The 19336-nt window shown below is 41.3% G+C and overlaps 1 protein-coding gene across 1 annotated transcript in view; it reads left to right on the top strand.

Moving 5' to 3' along the window:
• Nucleotides 1–1808: 1808 nt before the first annotated feature.
• BEND7 (BEN domain containing 7) overlaps nucleotides 1809–19336 on the top strand; it is a gene marked incomplete at its 5' end in the record, with an annotated part of 35453 nt that continues 17925 nt past the window's right edge. Inside the window, 4 exons of the mRNA XM_082016107.1 lie at nucleotides 1809–2135; nucleotides 8979–9101; nucleotides 12141–12406; nucleotides 16657–16882. Of these exons, the coding sequence (XP_081872233.1) occupies nucleotides 1809–2135; nucleotides 8979–9101; nucleotides 12141–12406; nucleotides 16657–16882 (942 nt within the window). The remainder of the gene's footprint in view (nucleotides 2136–8978; nucleotides 9102–12140; nucleotides 12407–16656; nucleotides 16883–19336) is intronic.

Raw genomic sequence — 19336 nt, 5'->3', positions numbered from 1 at the left:
GTTTGGAGCTTGGATATGGGCAGATACAGCCACGTACAGGAGAAAGGCAGTCTTCAGCGTACGGGTCTGAGTATCCCAGTAATTGGAGGCCGGCGGTACTCCGCGGCCTCTCGAGGTTGGGAACCACAAACAGTCCCTGGTTGGGTTGGGGCCAAAAAGTGTCATTTTAAAAGAACCGGTGCTGTGATTTGTTAATGAAATCACACCCACAGGCATAGATCCTCAGGCAAACCAGCAAAATAAATACAAAGCAGAACTTCCTTGCAAAGGGGTTTTTCTCACCGCTTTAGCTGGACTGGAAACAGTGCTAACGTAGCACTGTACGGGGTTGACAAATATTTTTCTAAGTTTGGACTAGAAGCTTTCTTGCAAACCTCCCACTCTCCTCGCTGGCTCGGGGCGGACCGGAGCCAGCTGGTGCCCCAGGGAACCGGTACGCCAGGTCAAGTGGGAGATGCTCCGATTCAGCAGAGGCTGGAGCGGGTCGTGCAGCTCGTCTTCGCTTCTGCTTATTCTCCTCCTGGAGCAAAAACTCCCTCTTTTGGGAACTGCGCATCCCTGGGTACGCCGGGATTGCGGTGTGTCCCGGCCACATTGAGCTTGGCTCATGTTGGGGTGGGGATTGCTGCTCTCTTAGCTGGGTGGTTCAGCCAGCTCCTTAAGCGTGCGCCTAAATTGAGGCGACTGAATGGCGCTGTTGAGTTGATAAAATTGTTTGCGTGCCTGGCATCAGCACACTTCGGGACAGCTTGTTGAACCAGAGATGATGCACATTGCATCTTGGTTTTTGGAGGGTTGGGTTTTTTCTTTGCAGGTTTATTTTGGGAAGCAAAAATGTAAATTGAATAGAGGATACCAAGTGTTACTCTATTAAGTATACTATAAAGGAAGGTTGATCATCAATTTCTTGATCTTCGTTATTCCATTTGCTTAGGATGTTTGATTTTTCTATTACCAGTAAAAAACATAGAAGCTTCTGATTTCAGATTTTCACTTCCTTATTACTAGTGAAATGTAATGTATGCTTTAACGAGCAAAATAGCTACTATCTGCCCAAAACACATATATTCATTGTGTAATCAGCGGTTTCATGTGTAAAATTAATCCTTAAATGGTGCCAGGAGTATTAAAGTATGTAATTGTTATTATTTAAATGCCTTGAATTTATTTGGAACAGTCACATTTTTCTTGTATATATTTTCATTTTGTTTTCATAATCTACATTTTTAAGACAACCAGCAGTTAGGCTATAAACGGTTATACATGTATTAGCTGCCTTTTAATTTATTCCTGTATAATCCAGTATTATTAAATTCTGTGGACTAAAGAGCTGATCCTGTTCATTAAAATCAATAGATGCAGTGTTGATCTGTGTGTGTGTGGTGCTTTTTGTGGTTTATTTTTTCTTTGTAGGATCTATCCTTCAGCATATAGCAAACTGATATATAAACGGTCTGATCCTTTAGGCTTTACTTGGGGAAAATATCCAGTGATGTCAATGGCTGAATAGGAGCAGTCTCTTAAAAGGATAGTTTATTTGAAAATGCTGTAGCTTTTATTATTTTCTTCTGGAGAAAAATAATCTTACTCATCAAAGCTTTAGAAATGGCATCAAGAAAGCCAAGTTCAGCAGGTCTTTCAACCATGAGAGATGTCAGCCATCGCTGTGTTAAAGTGTAGCCTGGTACATACCAATGACCGCTCAAGCATCTCTTTTCTTTCTCGTCTTTATTTATTTCTGTACTCCAACTCTTATTGGCATCTAAAATCACTAATCTCTACCCATTCCCATTTTTGCTAATTTACAGTGATAACTGTGGCTCTGTTTTCATTAGGAGATGAAAGCCGGGAAATTAAAAAACAAATTACAGGGATGAGAAGATTACTGAATGACAGCACTGGAAGAATCTATCAACGAGTTGGCAAAGAAGGAGAAAAACTGAAGGAGGAGCCCCAAGATCTAGACTTAGCCTGGGCCCAGCGCCTGAATCCCCCTGCAGAGTCCCAGGCGAGCCTTCATCCTTCACAGAGCGGTACATGGAATGAATTATCACCCCAAGCTAGCCATTTTTCAGGGCAATACGGAACTCGATCCAAAACGTTCCAAAATCAAACGCGAACCGTGGCATCCAATGGTATGAGCTGCATTAGATACTGAGAATAGTACTCTTTTTTTTTTTTCTCTCTCCTTGTACTGTACTAAATTTCTGTCTTTGTTGTGATGATTTATTGTACCACTACACTGAAATCAGTTATAGTTCAGAGTCTACAAAATGAGCACATAGTTATCACTTTGAAAAGGTGCGAAAGTGGGCACGGTGCATTCTGCTACCATCTGTCTTAGCTTTTAAAATGGATTCCTGGTGATAGGACAGAATTACTCAATGCTGTTTCAGGCTTAATTTCTATACACTACTTATTAAAAGAGCTTTTGCCATTGTTATTAAATTCATAGCTAATTAAATGTCAACCTCTACCACTCCTCTTTGCAATGAGTAATGTAGCACTGTTGTGACACCACTTGCAGAGCAGGATTCTGCTGACTTTCGTAGGGGGATGGCATCAGCCTTATAACTGGCCGCTGAGCTTCAGGTACAAAATCCCATCACAGCCTTAGGCTTTTATTCCAATGGGGCCATTGGAGAAAAGAGATGATGGAGTCTACCTACGAACAGCATGTACTAGGCCGTGGTCCCTTTTGTGCTGGCAGAGAATTCTGCCCTAAAGTAGATGGCACTGTGCCCTTAGAATGCTTTTCTCTTGTTGTTTTAAGTCCCAGAGAACGGAGGTTTTACTGCCAGATTCCTGAAGGGCTTCCTTAACGATCTAAATACAGTTCAGAAAGTTTTTCTCATGATATTCAACCCTAAACTTGGAGGGGGTTTTATTTTAAAGGGGTACCTCAGTTCTAAATTCTGGAAAATAAAAAACTGTGAGATTTCATCTGAAAACATTATAGATTTCCAGTTAATTCTGAAGGTATTGATGCTTCCCAATGGGGGCATCTGCTGTGTGTCCTTCTCTAAAGGCATACAAGTTCTCATTGCTTGTAACAGATAAAAAAACCCCCAACTATTATTATTCTCAGTACTGTCCTCTACTGTCACTGCACTAAAAACCATACAGCCCTAGGTTTCACCAGATTGACTGTTTCTCTGTAGAGACAGTGATTCACATAGATGTAGCGGGTGACCTGGTTTTATTTATTTTATAATACAAAAAAATAGTTGTGGGTTTTTTTAAAAATGCAGATCCAGGGGAGAGGGCAAGACACTTGATGGAAGTTAGCATCCAAGTCTAAAACTATGTTCTCAAAACCCCACCGTAACAACCTTCTAAATGTGGAAGGACCCGAAATTCATGACACAGCTGCCTCTCTGCCCTGAGAGTCCCTAGGCACTGGCAGGGACAGCTCTCAGCATGCACAGAAGTGCCCGAGCCTGCACAGCTTAGGTGCCTAGTTCCCTGATCCAGAAAGTGGGTGGAGCAGCACCTCTGTCCCCTCAGGGGCCTGATTCAGCATCTGAGCTAAAACACGTTGACAGGATTTGGCCCCATATGCAAGAAAATGTCAGCGTTTTAATTTTTTGTAGGAGGAGGAAGCGTTCGGTTGATTGAATGTCTCCTACAGGTTAGCACGGTCTGTGAGACAGTGGAAGGGTTGGGTTGAGCGACTTCTGGGCTAGTCACGAGGAATGTCCAAGCTCTGAGCTCTTGGGGAAGTGCACCAGGAGTCATCTTCCACCCCTCCCTCTGCAGCTGTCCTGCTGCAGAAAGGAATGCAATCTTTTAGGTTATTACATAAAGATGGGTGTGGGCCATCTCCTCTGGTCACCTTTGAAAAGACAACACGTGTAGCTTTTTGAGAGCAAGATTTTAGGTGTCTTACCTCCAGTGGGGTGTTGTGATCCTGCCAGACAGCTTTGCTGCTTTGGCTCCAAAGCCTGGTCTCTAGGAAAGGAAAACTTCTGAGGCTGTGAGCAAGCTCTGAAGCTGCTCCCCACCCAGCACGCAGCTCTTCTGGGCGGCTGTTTTAACGTGCCCAGTTCCCTCCGTCCCTTGCATTGGGAGCCCGAGTATCTAACTCAGTAGTTTAGATGTTACTTAGAGGATGGATGAAGTCCTTAAAAGCTGGGTGTAGAAATGCAATCAAATATCAAAGGAGATACTACTCCTTGGTACTTACCATGGTGTTTAAACTCATCTGAGCAAAACTGTTCAGGTTGGACTTAAGCTCATTACCTGGGGCTGTCAGGCCTAGGTCATCACTGGGGAGATGTCCAGGCATCTATAGCAGGCAGGCAGAGTCCAGAAACTGTTCTGTCCATTGGATAGATATTGTTGTAGGAAGCCAAAATACATGTTGTAGGCTGTGTGAAGTACTCAGATTTGAGTGTGATCTAACTAGCATAGTTATCTACTCACATGGTAAAGGTGGTTCAAGGAAAGGCTGGAATGGATGATTAATAGGTGCTGGTATAGAGAACAGTCATGAAAAAGGTATTGGCAAAAATAGACGAAGAGAGAAAAGGAAGAATGTGGGGAGCCTAGGCATTGCCGCAACAGAGGGAAGAGTAGGAACAGACTTGAAAAGCAAAGTGATTTATTCCAAACCGGATCTAAGGTGACGGTTGCACAAGTCAGGTTGTTAGGTAGACATCTGTGACCCACGGCATTTAGTGGAAGCCTCTTGGGGCCACAAACAGTGAGTTGCACGTCTACCCTATTAGAGACAACAAACTCATGGAGTCTGTCTAAAACAGTTTAGTTTAGTTTCTTGTGTTCTGTAGCAAATCCAGCAGTGATGCAGCAGCTGAATTGCTTTTTGCTTATGTCAAGATCGTTTTCAATGGATTGCACTTGCACGTTTTTCAGATGTAAACTTGTAGTAGTAATGTTACACCAGGTGAATTCACTCTGAGCAGAGCCAGCTGCAAGAACCACTGTCCTGGGCTACTTGCTGCTCACACAGGGGAAGCAACTAACATATTTGTGTCATCTCCTCTCAATCATACAAGCTGGTATCAAATTTGCCTGCTGGCTAGCTTCCAAAAGAGAGGGAGATGGCTCTTTAAAGACTCCTTCATAAAAATAAAAAGTCTGTTCTCCTTTTAAAATTAAAAATTGATTTATAACAACTTGAAAAGGGTTGCTTTTGTCCTCTAAAAATGATAAAGATAGTGCTTGGAACAATGACTGAGAACACTCTACAAGATGTTTCTTACAACACAGTAACTGATCAAGGAGGGAGGATAGAAAGAAAATAAAAAACCCTCATGAATACGTATGAAGTCAGTAGAACCCTGCTTTGATTTGAAATATTGGTGGTCTCTCTTCCCATTTTCAGTACCTATGGTAGATTTACATGGGTAATTTCTATCAATGCTAATGGGGATTATAATGTAAATCCCCCATGCCTCAATGAGAAAATAGACCCTTTGGTTTTCCATCAGTAGCCTGCATGCCTGCGTGCCTTCATTAGGAACGTGTTATATTGCAACAGGAAAGATGTACAGGTATTTAATGATACAATTTGTCCAAGTTTTCACATGCAGTTCACCATGACGTAGAGTCTTTGTTAAGAAGGAAACAAAAGCCACCAGCCCTGTCTCCCACTGTAGTCCTTCAGGTGCTATTTCCAGAGACCCACTAGCATACTGGGTTCTGATCAAGAGAGAGGATGGGCCTTTTCCCGAGGGGCTTATTAGTCTAAAACAACTGATGAAGCAGGGGAGGAAGGATATTACTATGTATTCGTCTTTTATTAATAAAACTCTCCTAATTTCCTGGGACTCCCATTTCTGAGGTACCTGCTTGTCTTATTGAAAGGTACAGAGTTACGCTGATGTTACTACATTATAAGTAGCCTTGAACCTCATCTACTTAAGCCTACCTTTTACAAATAGTTAAAGGATATTGGTGGAGCCAAGCTGAGGGATTCTGAGTAATCTGCTGCAAAGCTAAAGATAACATTATTTATTTTTTCCCTCTGTACCTGTAACAATGGGCTAAATTCTTCATGGACCGTTGAAAAGATAAAATCCCATCCGTGCCCCAAGGAACTTTCAGTCTGAATAGACAGCGTACAAAGGAAGGGTGAGATCAAACTAGGCAGAGTCCTGCTGAGTCAGTAACCTGTTTTTTGTTTAATTTGAGACTCTCAGCCTGTTTTTCATATTTCACTTTTTATTTTTAAAAAGTTGTCGTAATTACAGCTGAAGAAGCCAGTGGAACTATCGCATTCATATTTGCAAGATTTGCAGAGATTCTTAAACTACTCCATTTATCTTAATACAGTATTAACAGTTTCTGTCCATGGATGATATTTTAAAACACCAACATTTGTAATTGCAGTAGTGTGGACAGTCTAAATATCTGAGGAAGGGAGGAGAGCAACACCCAGAAGATGTCAGCAATCTCTAAGCGACACATCAGTTTAGTTTCAGAAGTAACTCACTGTTGGGAGAACGACCACCAGTTTGCACAAGTCTGATAGATGTTACATCAGAGCTGAAGGACTCAATGGAAGGAGCTAGAGAACAAGTACCTGGGAAGGGAGATTGGAGGGTGGAGGGACACATTGGAAGAACTACCTGAAAGGAGGTTGTAGCAAGGTGGGTGTTGGTCTCTTTTCTCAAGTAACAAGCAATAGGATGAGAGGAAAAGGCCTCAAGTTGCGCCAGGGGAGGTTTAGATTGGATATTAGGAAAAATTCCTTCACCGAAAGGGTTTTCAAGCATTGGAACAGCCGCCCGGGGAAGTGGTGGAGTCACCATCCCCGGCGGTATTTAAGAGGTGTAGATGTAGCGCTTGGGGACATGGCTTAGTGGTGGACTTGGCAGTGCTGGGATAACGGTTGAACTCAATGATCTTAAAGGTCTTTCCCAACCTAAATGATTCTGTGATTCTATGATAATAAGGAGAGGGTGGGAGTGATCTAGCGCTGGCCAGATTTCCAGCCATTGCAAACGAGGATTGAAGTCAGAGGAGCTCTGTGGGTCTTGACATCAGGGGAGCTCTGATGAAAGAACACAAACCAAACAGAAAAAGGTATTACTGAATTGGTTTGACTTCAGAGGAAAGCAAAAGTAATAATAAAAAATGGGAGGATTTATGAGCAAAGATTAAATTAATTCCTTATGTTCACTTAAGCTGGGTAATGATTAAAGGGCACCTGATAACTGTCAAGCTATGGAAGAAAAAGGGAGATGCACCCTCTGAAGTCCATCAATTTAAATGACTGTAAGCACATTTTTAAATTAAGGGGGTTGCATCCCATCTGGCCTCAGTTTCAAGCAGATACTGCTAGTTGAACTTTGAATCACAGAATCACTAGGTTGGAAAGGACCTTTAAGATCATCAAGTCCAACCATTAATCCAGCGCCGCCATGTCCCCTAAACCATGTCCTGAAGCGCCACATCCCACCTCCCTGGGCAGCCTGTTCCAATGCCTGACCACCCTCTCAGTGAAGAAATTTTTCCTAATATCCAATCTAAACCTCCCCTGGCGCAACTTGAGGCCATTTCCTCTTGTCCTATCACTAGTTACTTGGGAGAAGAGACCAACACCCTCGTCGCCACAACCCCCTTTCAGGTAATTGTAGAGAGCGATAAGGTCTCCCCTCAGCCTCCTCTTCTCCAGACTAAACAACCCCAGTTCCCTCAGCCGCTCCCCATAAGACTTGTGCTCCAGACCCCTCACCAGCTTCGTTGCCCTTCTCTGGACACGCTCCAGTACCTCAACGTCCTTCTTGTAGTGAGGGGCCCAAAACTGAACACAGGATTCAAGGTGTGGCCTCACCAGTGCCGAGTACAGGGGCACAATCACTTCCCTACTCCTGCTGGCCACACTATTCCTGATACAGGCCAGGAGGCTGTTGGCCGCCTTGGCCACCTGGGCACACTGCCGGCTCATGTTCAGCCGGCTGTCAACCAGCACCCCCAGGTCCCTTTCCGCCGGGCTGCTCTCCAGCCACTCCTCCCCAAGCCTGGAGCGTTGCATGGGGTTGTTGTGGCCAAAGTGCAGGACCCTGCACTTGGCCTTATTAAACCTCATACAGTTAATTTGAAATTTGTATTTGTAGCGTTAAAGCATTTTAAACTAAAACTCAGGATACATCTATTCAGGTAAAGTTTGAAATCTCTGAACGGTTACAGCCTGTCCTAACTGAGGACCTACGATGCAAAACTTCTGGAAAGCAAGGCAGTAATAAAAGCACTGTAAGGGCTAGAATTAGAAGTGTTTAAATTCAGCTAAACACTAGTAAGAATTACTAGAAAAGAAGAATCTATTGAACTACTGTATTAATTTTTGAAGGTCACAGTCCTGGAAAACGTGCCATAGAAAACAATCCCACCCCAGCAAACAGAAGAGCAGATTTGAAAGCTTTCCTTGCTGGTGGTTCTTTTCCATCCTGTTGTTTGGGGTTTTTTCCTCCGAATAGGGGATTTTCTTTTCATTCTCAATTCTTCACATGGTAAAGAATCACATGTAACATTCAAGCAGTTTAAAAATTCTTAGGCTCTCATTTAATGCGCAGTATAAACCTTTATTACGCAGGCTGTCTTCGTTCTTTGTAAGACTGTTCTGGGAGATGGGCTTTTTTGTGTGTGTGTGATACAGTGCGTATGTTTATAATGAGGTTTGGTGCTATTGTTATTCAAGATGAACTAGCCCGACAATAGAGAGCCCTGCTGTGAAGTGCACATTGTATTCACGCTCTTGAGCAGCCTTCTCCAGCCCATGTAACGTTGCATCCCCTACTGTATATAACTGTACGTACTTGTAACTGGATAAAACTAATGGCCTCTTCCTCTTAAAAGAGACGATGTTGAAAATTATTCTCTTTCTTTCTTTGGATCTAATTTCACAATCAGGTATATTGATAATAGTTTCAAACGCCTGCTGGTAATTGTTGTTGGGGTGTTTTTGTGTGGGTTACATCATCTCTCCCCTGTTTCATTCCGCTCTCTTTCAGGAGAAATCCCAATGGTGAATTCATCAGTTGGACCAAACTGCTGTACATGTAATTGCCAGTCAACCCTGCAGGCTATTCTTCAAGAGCTCAAGACCATGCGAAAATTGATGCAGATTCAAGCAGGTACGATGACCGGTCGCATACACGCGTATCCATGACGAGCATGTTCTTGTTAGGAAGAATAGTCTAGTAGGGCAGAAATCTTACCTGGAGACTCAGGAAAACCTGGACTGTTTCCTGCTCACTTGACACGTTGTTCAAAGTCAAATTTTCACAGACTTCTTGGAAATGTAATTTTTATTTTTCAGATCCTTACCTGTAACATGGGATATTATCTTGTAGGAATCTTTCAAGGCTAAATTAAAAAAAGAAAAGATCTAATGTGATTAGATATTCTGGTAGTGGGAGCTGAGTGGGTAGGTCAATATGCCATAACCACTCCCAGTTTGTTTTCATGGTACGTTCACTCAGAAGTGCAAAATGCTGCTTTTCCTGTTACCTGTTTACCAGTTCACTAATCTTAGGAGGAAAAAAAAATTTGAAAGGCCACTTAAAGTTATTGTAATAACACTTCATTTAAAGATCTTTCAAGTTACAGCTCTGTGGTAGCCTAAACTGAGCTAGCCGCTGCATGTTGTGGCCTCCACCCTTCTTCAGGCTGGTTTACCAGCTCTTTCTAGTGGCTGAACCAGCAATGATCTGTTCATTAGGGAAAACTATTGAGTCTCGTTTTTTGCTAGGTCAGGAGCTGAAACAGAACAGTGCAGAGCCAGAAGAGCACTAGAGCCAGCAAGATAACGAGACCATGGCAGGTAGGAGTTAGGTAGGTCATCGTAGGCTGCTGTGAAGCTGCTTCCTAAAAATTACTGTTGATACTGATGAGGAGTTGGAGACACTGGAGATTTTGTCAGTTGAGTTGCCCATCCATCATGAGTGGTGCGGAATGGAGCCATGGAGGTTTTTCGCTTAGAGTAGCTGGATAAGACCTCTCTAAGAAAAGGGAGTGTTGAGTAATTAACTGAAATATGGGTGGAGTGAAGGGCTGAGTAAACTCCTTGTCTCCACGGCGTATAATGCTTGAGTGAGCGACAGGAAGGATCAGACAGGTTCTGTAATATCAGTTGATGCACATAAAAATGCTTTTCAAAAAGTCGTCAATTTACAAAGCGTGTGAAGGCCCAGTTTGACAATCTTTGCTGGGGCAGGGAATTCTTTACGCAGTTGCACTGAGTTCATTGAAATTACGTGCATGATGAAAAATGGCTTGTGGGTGAGATGTACAGAAGTGGGGTCTATGCCAAAAGAGCTGGCTCCTCAATGGCAGAAATATTCCCTATTTATTATGTAACCATAGTATAAATACTCTGTTAATTAGTGAATCTCGTGATGACAGGGCCTGGGAATAGTTCGTATTTGCTGGTAGGCATGAAATGATGGTTTTGCAGAGAAAAAAAATCATTCAGCATTTTTGTTCCTAAAAGAAAAAAAACTAAAATGCAAACATGTAAGTGGAAGTGTAGTAACTTATTTTAGTATTCAAACACCCTTCTGTCTAAATGATAAACTACAAATTACAGTCTTGTAAATCCTTGCCAGAAATTAAATATCCCAGAAATCTTTTAATAAACAGTATTCCGAGGTTTGGTTTTTTCGTCAAGCTCCCTAGTGAATATCATGGTTTAACCCCAGCCGGCAACTAATCACCACGCAGCCGGTTACTCACTCCCCCATGGTGGGATGGGGAAGAGAATCAGAAGAGTAAAAGTGAGGAAACTCGTGGTTTGAGATAAAGACAGTTTAATAGGGAAAGCAAAAGCCGCGCACGCAAGCAAAGCAACACAAGGAATCCATTCCCCACTCCCCATGGGCAGGCAGGGGTTCAGCCATCTCCAGGGAAGCAGGGCTGCGTAATGGTTTCTTGGGAAGACAGACGCCATCACTCCAAACGTTCCTCCACGCCTTCCTTCTTCTTCGTCCCAGCTTTATATACTGAGCATGACATCGTATGATGTGGGATATCCCTTTGGTCAGTTGGGGTCAGCTGTCCCGGCTGTGTCCCCTCCCAGCTTCCCGTGCAGCCCCAGCCTGGTCGCTGGTGGGGTGGGGTGAGAAGCAGAAAAGGCCTTGACTCTGTGTAAGCACTGCTCAGCAATAACAAAAACATCCCTGTGTTATCAACACTGTTTTCAGCACAAATTCAAAACAGCCCCATACTGGCTACTGTGAAGAAAATTAAGACTAGCTAGAAGGACGAAAGGTTTCCCAGAGAGGTGGTAGATGCCTCATCCCTGGGAACATCCCAGGCCAGGCTGGACGGGGCTCTGAGCAACCTGCTCTAGTTGCAGATGTCCCTGGTCATGGCAGGGGGTTGGACTAGATGGCCTTTAAAGGTCCCTTCCAGCCCAAACTGTTCTATGATATTGTGGAGTACTCACTCATATTGATACAGTTTCAGGATTGGTGCCTTAATGATACAAACTGATTGTGGATTATACAGATTATACAAATGATTGTGGATACTGAAAAATGCAAAGTATTGATAAATATATGGTCTCTTAGATATCATGGTAACACATGAACTGCCAGTTTCGCAGTATGAGCAAAACAAACTGATGCAACTTTGGGTTACTTTTTTCGCAGAAATTAAACTATTGAATAGTGTTTTCATTCATTCTTGACATAATGGTACTTGAAATGTTCTTGCTGAGCTAATTAACTTGGTGACTACGTTCATAAAAATAACTATAATTGCATTAAGACTTGTATTGTCTTAGTTTATGAGGAGAAAATTCTCAAAGACAATGAGATTCTCAGTCATTCAAGAGGGTATACAAATTAATCGTTGCTTAAGTCCTTCATGTCACCAGCCATCCAGTGGTCACTAGGAAAGAGATTTGCGTATTCTTAATTTTCCTAAAACACTATTCATCAGTACGTCTTGAAAAACCTCATAGTGGAGCTCAGTGTCATTATCCCCGTTGTACAGATGGAAAATTATGCAAAGGTGATGAAATGTAACTGTTTCACATGCACAAACAGCCCTGAAAAGCATGCCACTTATCCAGAAGATAAGTTCAGTATGTTGATAGTTTAATGCTGCATCTGTGTGGTTATACATGTGCTTTTTTCTATAAATTTAATTCATTACTTTCCTTCATTCAGTTGGGATTCAAAACAGACCGCAGCCTCCTGTTCCACTGATTTGCACGCAAAAGTCAACAATATCAAGAAAGAGAAATAAAAAGAAAAAACTGCCCCTCAAAGCTGTTGAACCAATTACCATGAGCAAGAAACCCAACGCTGCAGAGAATGAAAAGAAGCTATCAGCAAACTCAGAACGATCAAGCCTGCAAGCAGTTGAACCCCCCCTAAAACCAGAAACCCCTGTTTCAGGATTTGGAATTATCCTCGAATCGGCTTCATCAGATGTAAGTTAATATTTTAATATGTGGGATCACGGGATTTTAAAGCACTAACTAAATCAGGAGAGTCAGTACTCAAGTCAGCTTGAGTGTGTTCCCTCTTCTTGTTAGAATAAACGTGCAAATCTTGAGTAGAGTTGAATGGAGACAGTAGGGTTACATGTGGGGAGTGCTGATGACAAAGTTTTGGAGGGGCATTTTTTTTCAGCCGAGTGCTGATTACAAAATTTGGGTTGTTTTTTTTTTCAACTTTCATGAGCACATAGTTCTCCCTTGAATTCAAGGCTGCCTGTTGTTTGAGCTTGCAATAGAAACTTGTTCTTCATCTCTCCTGTTACCAAAAGCCACCAGGAGATCAGGAGCCATGAAAAGTGCTGCGTGTATAAACCGTTCACAACCCTGTCCTTTTCTGATGAGTGCACGTAGTCTGCACGTACGCCCTTCTCCTGCCAAGGTGTATTTATGTGCTGTATTTCATGCCTGGCTGGTCCCACTGGCTTCAGCGGCCTCCTCACCTCTATGAAGTTCATACCTCACTCTTTGCTGAATCGGGTTGGTCTTCATCGCTGTGGTTGCTAGATGAGGGCCTTGACGCTCTTGATGATGTCAGTGTGACTAAGGGGGGCAAAATTTGCCGCTCTAAGAATAGGTAGTTTTCGCATTTAGAATTGCGATGAGCATATTTTCTTGATTCATGTAACATGTACACATGGATAGAAATTTCATGTATGCGGTGGCTGATTGGCTTTGCTTAATGACCAAATAGATGTCATCTGAACCAGTTCACTGATGAGTAAACTGATCATTAATTTCTCTAATATATTTTTAATTTTGAGCAGGCAGTTTCCAATTTCCTAAGTACTATGAGCTAGAAAAACATAATTAAATTCAGTATCAATAAGCGTAAATGAAAACAATGCAGCAGATAATGTTCTACCTTTCTTGGAAATGGGAAGTAATAATAAAAAAGAGCAGTCATGATAATTCAGTTATATAGATGCAAGCCACACCACTAATTAGATTGCAGTCTCATGCCATAGAGTCAGTATAGTGATACAGAGTGACTAGTTTGATGCTTTTTCAGAGGTTTTCCTTTTGTAGTGTTACGCTTAATAATGTTTGAGGGAATGGTTTGGGGAGGGACTGGTAATTTATCTCCAGTACGTAATTTGTGCTTATAATTCTTCTTTGCTTGTGGCACTCTTTTCAGCTTGAAGCAGAAACAAAACAGTTTCGAAAACAGTTTTGTACTTGTGATGGAATTTAATTTGGCTTTATGAATGTGTTCCATCACTGCACACAATTCTTCGTAGGTGCCAATTTGACCTGAGAAAAAACAGAAGAGAAAACACAGGGCTCATAAATCAGGTCTTCATCTGCCCTCCCATGCTTTGGCCCCTGCTCGCCTCAGTAGTTGTTTGAGTAAATTTACAGAGCCAGAACCCCAAGACAAACAAATTGTTTTTGTTTTGTCTTTGGAAAGAAAACGGTTGAGTTCTGAAAATAGATATATTTAACAGAAAAAATAAAATGTGACCTTAAACATTTTGAGAAGACTTCTTTCTTTTCTGAAAGAAAGTTGCTTCTTTCAGAATATTAGCTTTTTCTATTTATTTCTATAAGCATCTCTAATGTGCTGACGACCAGCGTGTCTAAGTGCCTGAAAAAACTGAAAGACATTTTATGTAGCGCCATAAATGAATGTTCCCTTGAGAATATTGCAAAGGATGCCGGTAGTTTGTGCTGTGCCATACACCAGCACTGCCGCCACTGTTATTTTGCCAATGTTTATTGAACTTTAAGAAAAATCTTTCTTTAATGTGTATAAAATTGAGGCTACCAAAACCAGTGCAGTTAGTCCAGATTTGCTGAGATGAAATACTGCTACTTATGCAGGTGGGAAAATTCTTTGTGGGACCAACTCTTACTCTAGCCCATGAATCAGAAAACCTACTTTTTAAACATAATGATCTGTTACTCTCAGTTAAACTTTCTTGTGTTTGTTTTACTGTTATAGTATTTAATTTATAACTTAATCATTTCTAATCTACGTAGTGCAACCTACTAAAAAGTCTAGGATTAAATCTCATTCACTGCCTGTTGATTTTAGCACAGCAAAAGGCTTTGGCACTCAGGTCTTCTTTATTTTTTTGTACACAAATAGTTTACCCACCGGTTCCTTCTGCCATGATCATTATCTAGTAACAAATGCTTTTCCTTTTGAGAAATCACATCCAAAGTGATCATAAAGTTCAATTAGGTACTGATTGTCTTTGATTGAAGAATAGATTGCTGCTAAAGGAAAGCAAGAATAAATCAGCTTTTTGCCTTCAAATTCTTTCGCTGATACACAAATTGATTCCTATATTAAGAATAAAACAGTCAAAACTAAAATAATACTGACTCCTCCACGCTGGTGCACAGGTAAGGTTTGAAATGTATTTTACAGCTGTATTAGTGTAATTAGATGACTTGTATCATCGAGGTCATCTTAGATTGCTATCATAAGACCCAAGACCCAAGTAACAGAATAGGACAGGATACCTTCATCACCATGACAACTACATTCTGGTTTTTGATTAACATGAAGTAAAAATTTTCCCAAGTTGTAAACTTGGCCCACATTTATTTACACTTGAAAATCTTTTCTGTCACCAGAAAGTTTAGAAGTAACATATTAAAAACCTACCTACATCAGAAGATTGTCAAATGTCAAATAGAGTAACTCTGACTGTTTTGCTGGATCCAGCTTTTTGAAAGTTCTCAAGGTAAAAAACAACTTTTCGTCCAGAACAAGCTGAGAAATTTACATGATTTTTAGAAATTTTTTTTTTTAATTACTACCTACATATTTTAAGATTCTTCATCCTGGCCTCCCAAAGCATTGTAATTCTTCAGTTTTACTGCACAATACACATGCATATCCAATGACAGTATATGCTTTGAAAATATTCTGCTTGCTGTAACTCTGTCGATATTGATTTTAAAAAATCCATGGGAAAAATATTACACAGCCAAATCCTTCTGAGATTGGCAGCCCTTTTTTCTGTCTAGACTCAAGACGTTTGCAGATGATTTGATGGGTGATGGCATTTGCTCGTGCTCTGTAAACATCTTCGAAAATGCACCATCACTGGTGGATGTATTTTCATATAGGGGAAAAAAAAAAAGAGCAAGTTATTAGGAGCAAGGCTGTAATGTTAGCTTATTTTCTCACATCATAAGCACTGATTATTTCGCTCCTTGCCAACTTCCAGATAATATCGTGAAAATTTTAGTTTATTCATGATAATACCTTCATTCTAGATACATAATTATTCCATACAGACATCTTGCATAAGCATTGTATGAGGTCATAGGAAAAAATACTGTAAATATTGTTTGTGTAATTTCTGATATGTACAGACAGGGGCAGCAAAAAGACTCTTAGTAAGGGGACTTCCTTGAAGGCCTTTGTCTGCTTTGGCCCACAATGTGCTTGAGACAAGACTCTTGTGAAATACAGAATGATTTAGTTCCCCCTCTTCCCCTCCATCTCGCTTTCTGGTAGTCACATAAATCCCTGTGATTTACCACTGAGGTTTTTTGTGCTGAAATAAGCTGTGTCTATCTAACATCATGCTGTGTCTAACATCATGCCGTTCTAAGGATGCATTTGGAGAATATGAAAAGGAGGGAGAAATGGATGATCAGAAAGCACTGGTTCCAAGGGCAACCTCAAACTCATCATCTGCTTCTGCTCATGTGGTCCGTATCCGTGCTGGAAGCCCTCCTGGGAAACCACATGGAACGGGCCAGTAGCCCTGCATTTGTGCTTCTTGTAAATGCGGGGCTGCCCCGCAGCACACTCGTTCACATCGTTTGGCAGTGAAACAAGTCCATAAAACAGTTAGATAAATGCCCAAAAAGCATCACATAGGATAGGAGTGTTGCTCTGGGGTGATCCTCTGGTTTGTCATTATTATGCAATATTGAAAGGTACCTCTTCTTTTTGTTAGCTGTACGCCTAGAAATAATGTCAGTAATTGTTAACTATTACAGCGGCCAGACACGAGTATGATTATTTGATTTGCCTTTTAAGGTGCTTATTCACTGATGGGGTTTGATTTCAATGAAGTAGGCTGCTCTAGTACTGGATAGCTGGAAAAAGATTCATGGTTTGATTAAGTGATTGTAAAATCTCACCAGTGCATGATTGAAGTACAATAATGTCTTTGAATGCTCGTTTAATTAAAACATTTGTATTCTTTTGGTAGCCAGAAGTGCAACTTGCAGAAGGCTTTGACGTCTTCATGCCGAAATCACAGCTGGACTCTATATTATCAAACTATACTCGCTCAGGAAGTCTGCTCTTTAGGAAGCTGGTCTGTGCTTTTTTTGATGACAAGACTTTGGCTAACTCTTTACCGAACGGCAAAAGGAAAAGAGGGCTCAATGACAACCGAAAAGGACTAGACCAAAATATTGTGGGTGCAATAAAAGGTATGTTTCTGCTTTCTTCCATATGTGTGATTAGAACATGTTCTCAGCTAAGGAGAGTGTAAGGGGATTAGAATTTCTGACGTGTGTTAGACCTATTAAAATACGCAGTCTTATTTTTATTCCCTTTCATTTACTTGTTAAAAATAGCTTCTACAGGGACAGCTTGTGTTAATTTTAAGCCAATGATCCTGGTTTCTGAAGTCAGGCTCTAAGGTTACAGTCTCAGTGTTTGTATAAGGTAATTCTTTTTTTTCCGGGATATCAGAGATTCAAAGAAATGTTGAAAACATAATGACAGCATAACTGATCCTCTTCAGTCAAAATCCTGAGGCTTGCATTGCATCTGACTGTGTCTGCTCTGTAAATAGTTAGTAGTTGGTGCCTGGATTGGGGAGAGACAGAGGAAGATAATACTGGGACTGAGATGAGTTTGATGCTCATAAGAACTGCGGTGGTCCTTCTCTTGTGGGAGCAAATTTCTTAGTCGATATGAGGATCCTGTGCTGGGTGGTTTTTTTCACTGTTTTCCAGCTTCCAGAAGAACAAGTGTACCTTCAAACTCAGTGGTCACAACACACAAAGAGCTAATATTAGCTCAGCGGTTCTGAACTGTATTCTATCATTTTGAAATCTGATACAGTAGGGAAAAATACCCAAGTTACCAAAAGACAAGCTGTGTTGCAAAGTAGAGCTTGTTTTAGAGGCTGTGACTCATCCTGAGGTACAGATTGCTAACCTAGGAGACATAAGGCAATGAGAAGAGCTTCCATAAGTACATTGGCAGCAGAAGGAGGCAGGGGAACCTTTTGCAACCACCTCTGTGTCTACTTTTGGCCCCTCCTCCCCATACAAGAAAGTCATGGACATACTGGAGTAAGTCCAGTGGAGGGCCACCAAGATTTACGGTACTGAAGCAGGTAAGTGGTGAAGTATGTATATAAAGTGACATATGAGGAGACAATGAAAGAACTGGAGAGAGGAAGATTCAGGAGAAACCTTATTCCTGTCCACAACTACCTAATGGGATGGTATAGAGAAGATGGAGACAGACTCTTCTCAGAGGCACAAGAGGCATTGGACACATGCAAAATTTCAGTGTGATAAAAGGAAAAGCTTTTTCAACGTAAGGTTGGTCGAACAGTGGAATAGGGGCTCAGAGGGGCTGCAGGATCTTTATCCCTGGAAATATTCAAAACTTGACTGGTCACAGTCCAGAGCATCACGATCTAGTTGGCCATGCTTTGAGCGTCAGGCTGGACATGGAGACCTCCAGAGGACCCTTTTAACCTGTGCGATTCTGTGATAAAGTATATGTTGTGGCTATGTCATAGTCCTGATACATCTTACAGAGTTTCTGGCAGACTTTCTTACAGTTACGCTTATAATTAGTTTTCAATCACAAACACTTTTTTATACCTTCTTTTATTGAGCTCAATAATCTGAAAAAGTCCGAAGTTGAATTCACTCCATCTGTATCTCGTTCTTCCTTAAAAGCTTTAATAAATAAGTTAAATGGAAGAAAAAAGGAGTTCAAAATTACTTAAAAAAAAACACCTCTAATTTGAGCAGCACTGTGATAAAAGAAATGTTTTTCAGTAGATGCAGCAGCACTATTAAAATAGCAATCATTACCCACTGCAGAGAGCAGCGTTTCTCAGTAGCTAAGCTCATACTACTGGAGCAAATTCTGAGGCTTGGTTTAACTTCTTCCCTTGAGTTTGGGAGAAGAAAGGGGGGAGTTGTAGTTCCAACAGATAAATTTCATCTGTGATGGTACTACTAGGCACCACTGTAATAACAGTGATCTTTATTGGCATTTCCAGTATTGCCCAAATGCCCGTGTCTGGTCCCTGATAGGGGAGCTCATCCCTAAAAGCTGTGATGGAATAAGGTGCCAAGGGCTGATGTCCTGTAGATCTTTACTCAGCCTGGCTCCGATAGTACCCTTCTTCCCTCCGAAGAGCTGGGCTATCTGACACTGGTTTCATTTATTCCAAGAAATAACTGAGCCAGTATGAAATCTCCACAAGAACAACATCATGTTGTTTGCATTATTATCATTAGGACATTCCTCTACCACCTGCCCAGATATCATTTAGTGGCACTTTTAGTCCTTTTCCACGACACAGATACAAAAGTGAAGAAAAGGCTACATTCATGGCCAAAACGAGCAGAGAACTTAAAGGAGAGACTGTTTGCTTGAAAAACACTCTTCCTGCCTCAAAACATTGTAACTGCCATCCTTACAAGTAATTTAATGCTTCTGCAACAGGATGATTAGCCGGGGAGAAATTCTCTTTTGACTTTGGATATTCAGTGGCTCTTGTTGAATCGGTTGCAGTGTTTCTCCTGGGCAATCAGTTTCCCTTGTGAGTCACATCAATCTTTCACTCAGAACTGGGGAAAAAAGAAAAAAAAAGAGATCAGAAGTGGTTCTTTTTTCTTTTATGTCAT

The sequence above is a fragment of the Phaethon aethereus genome, assembly GCF_964289735.1.
Source record: "Phaethon aethereus genome assembly, contig: HAP1_SCAFFOLD_323, whole genome shotgun sequence".
NCBI classification, from domain to species: domain Eukaryota; kingdom Metazoa; phylum Chordata; class Aves; order Phaethontiformes; family Phaethontidae; genus Phaethon; species Phaethon aethereus.
This window is presented reverse-complemented; position numbering and strand designations above follow the sequence as displayed.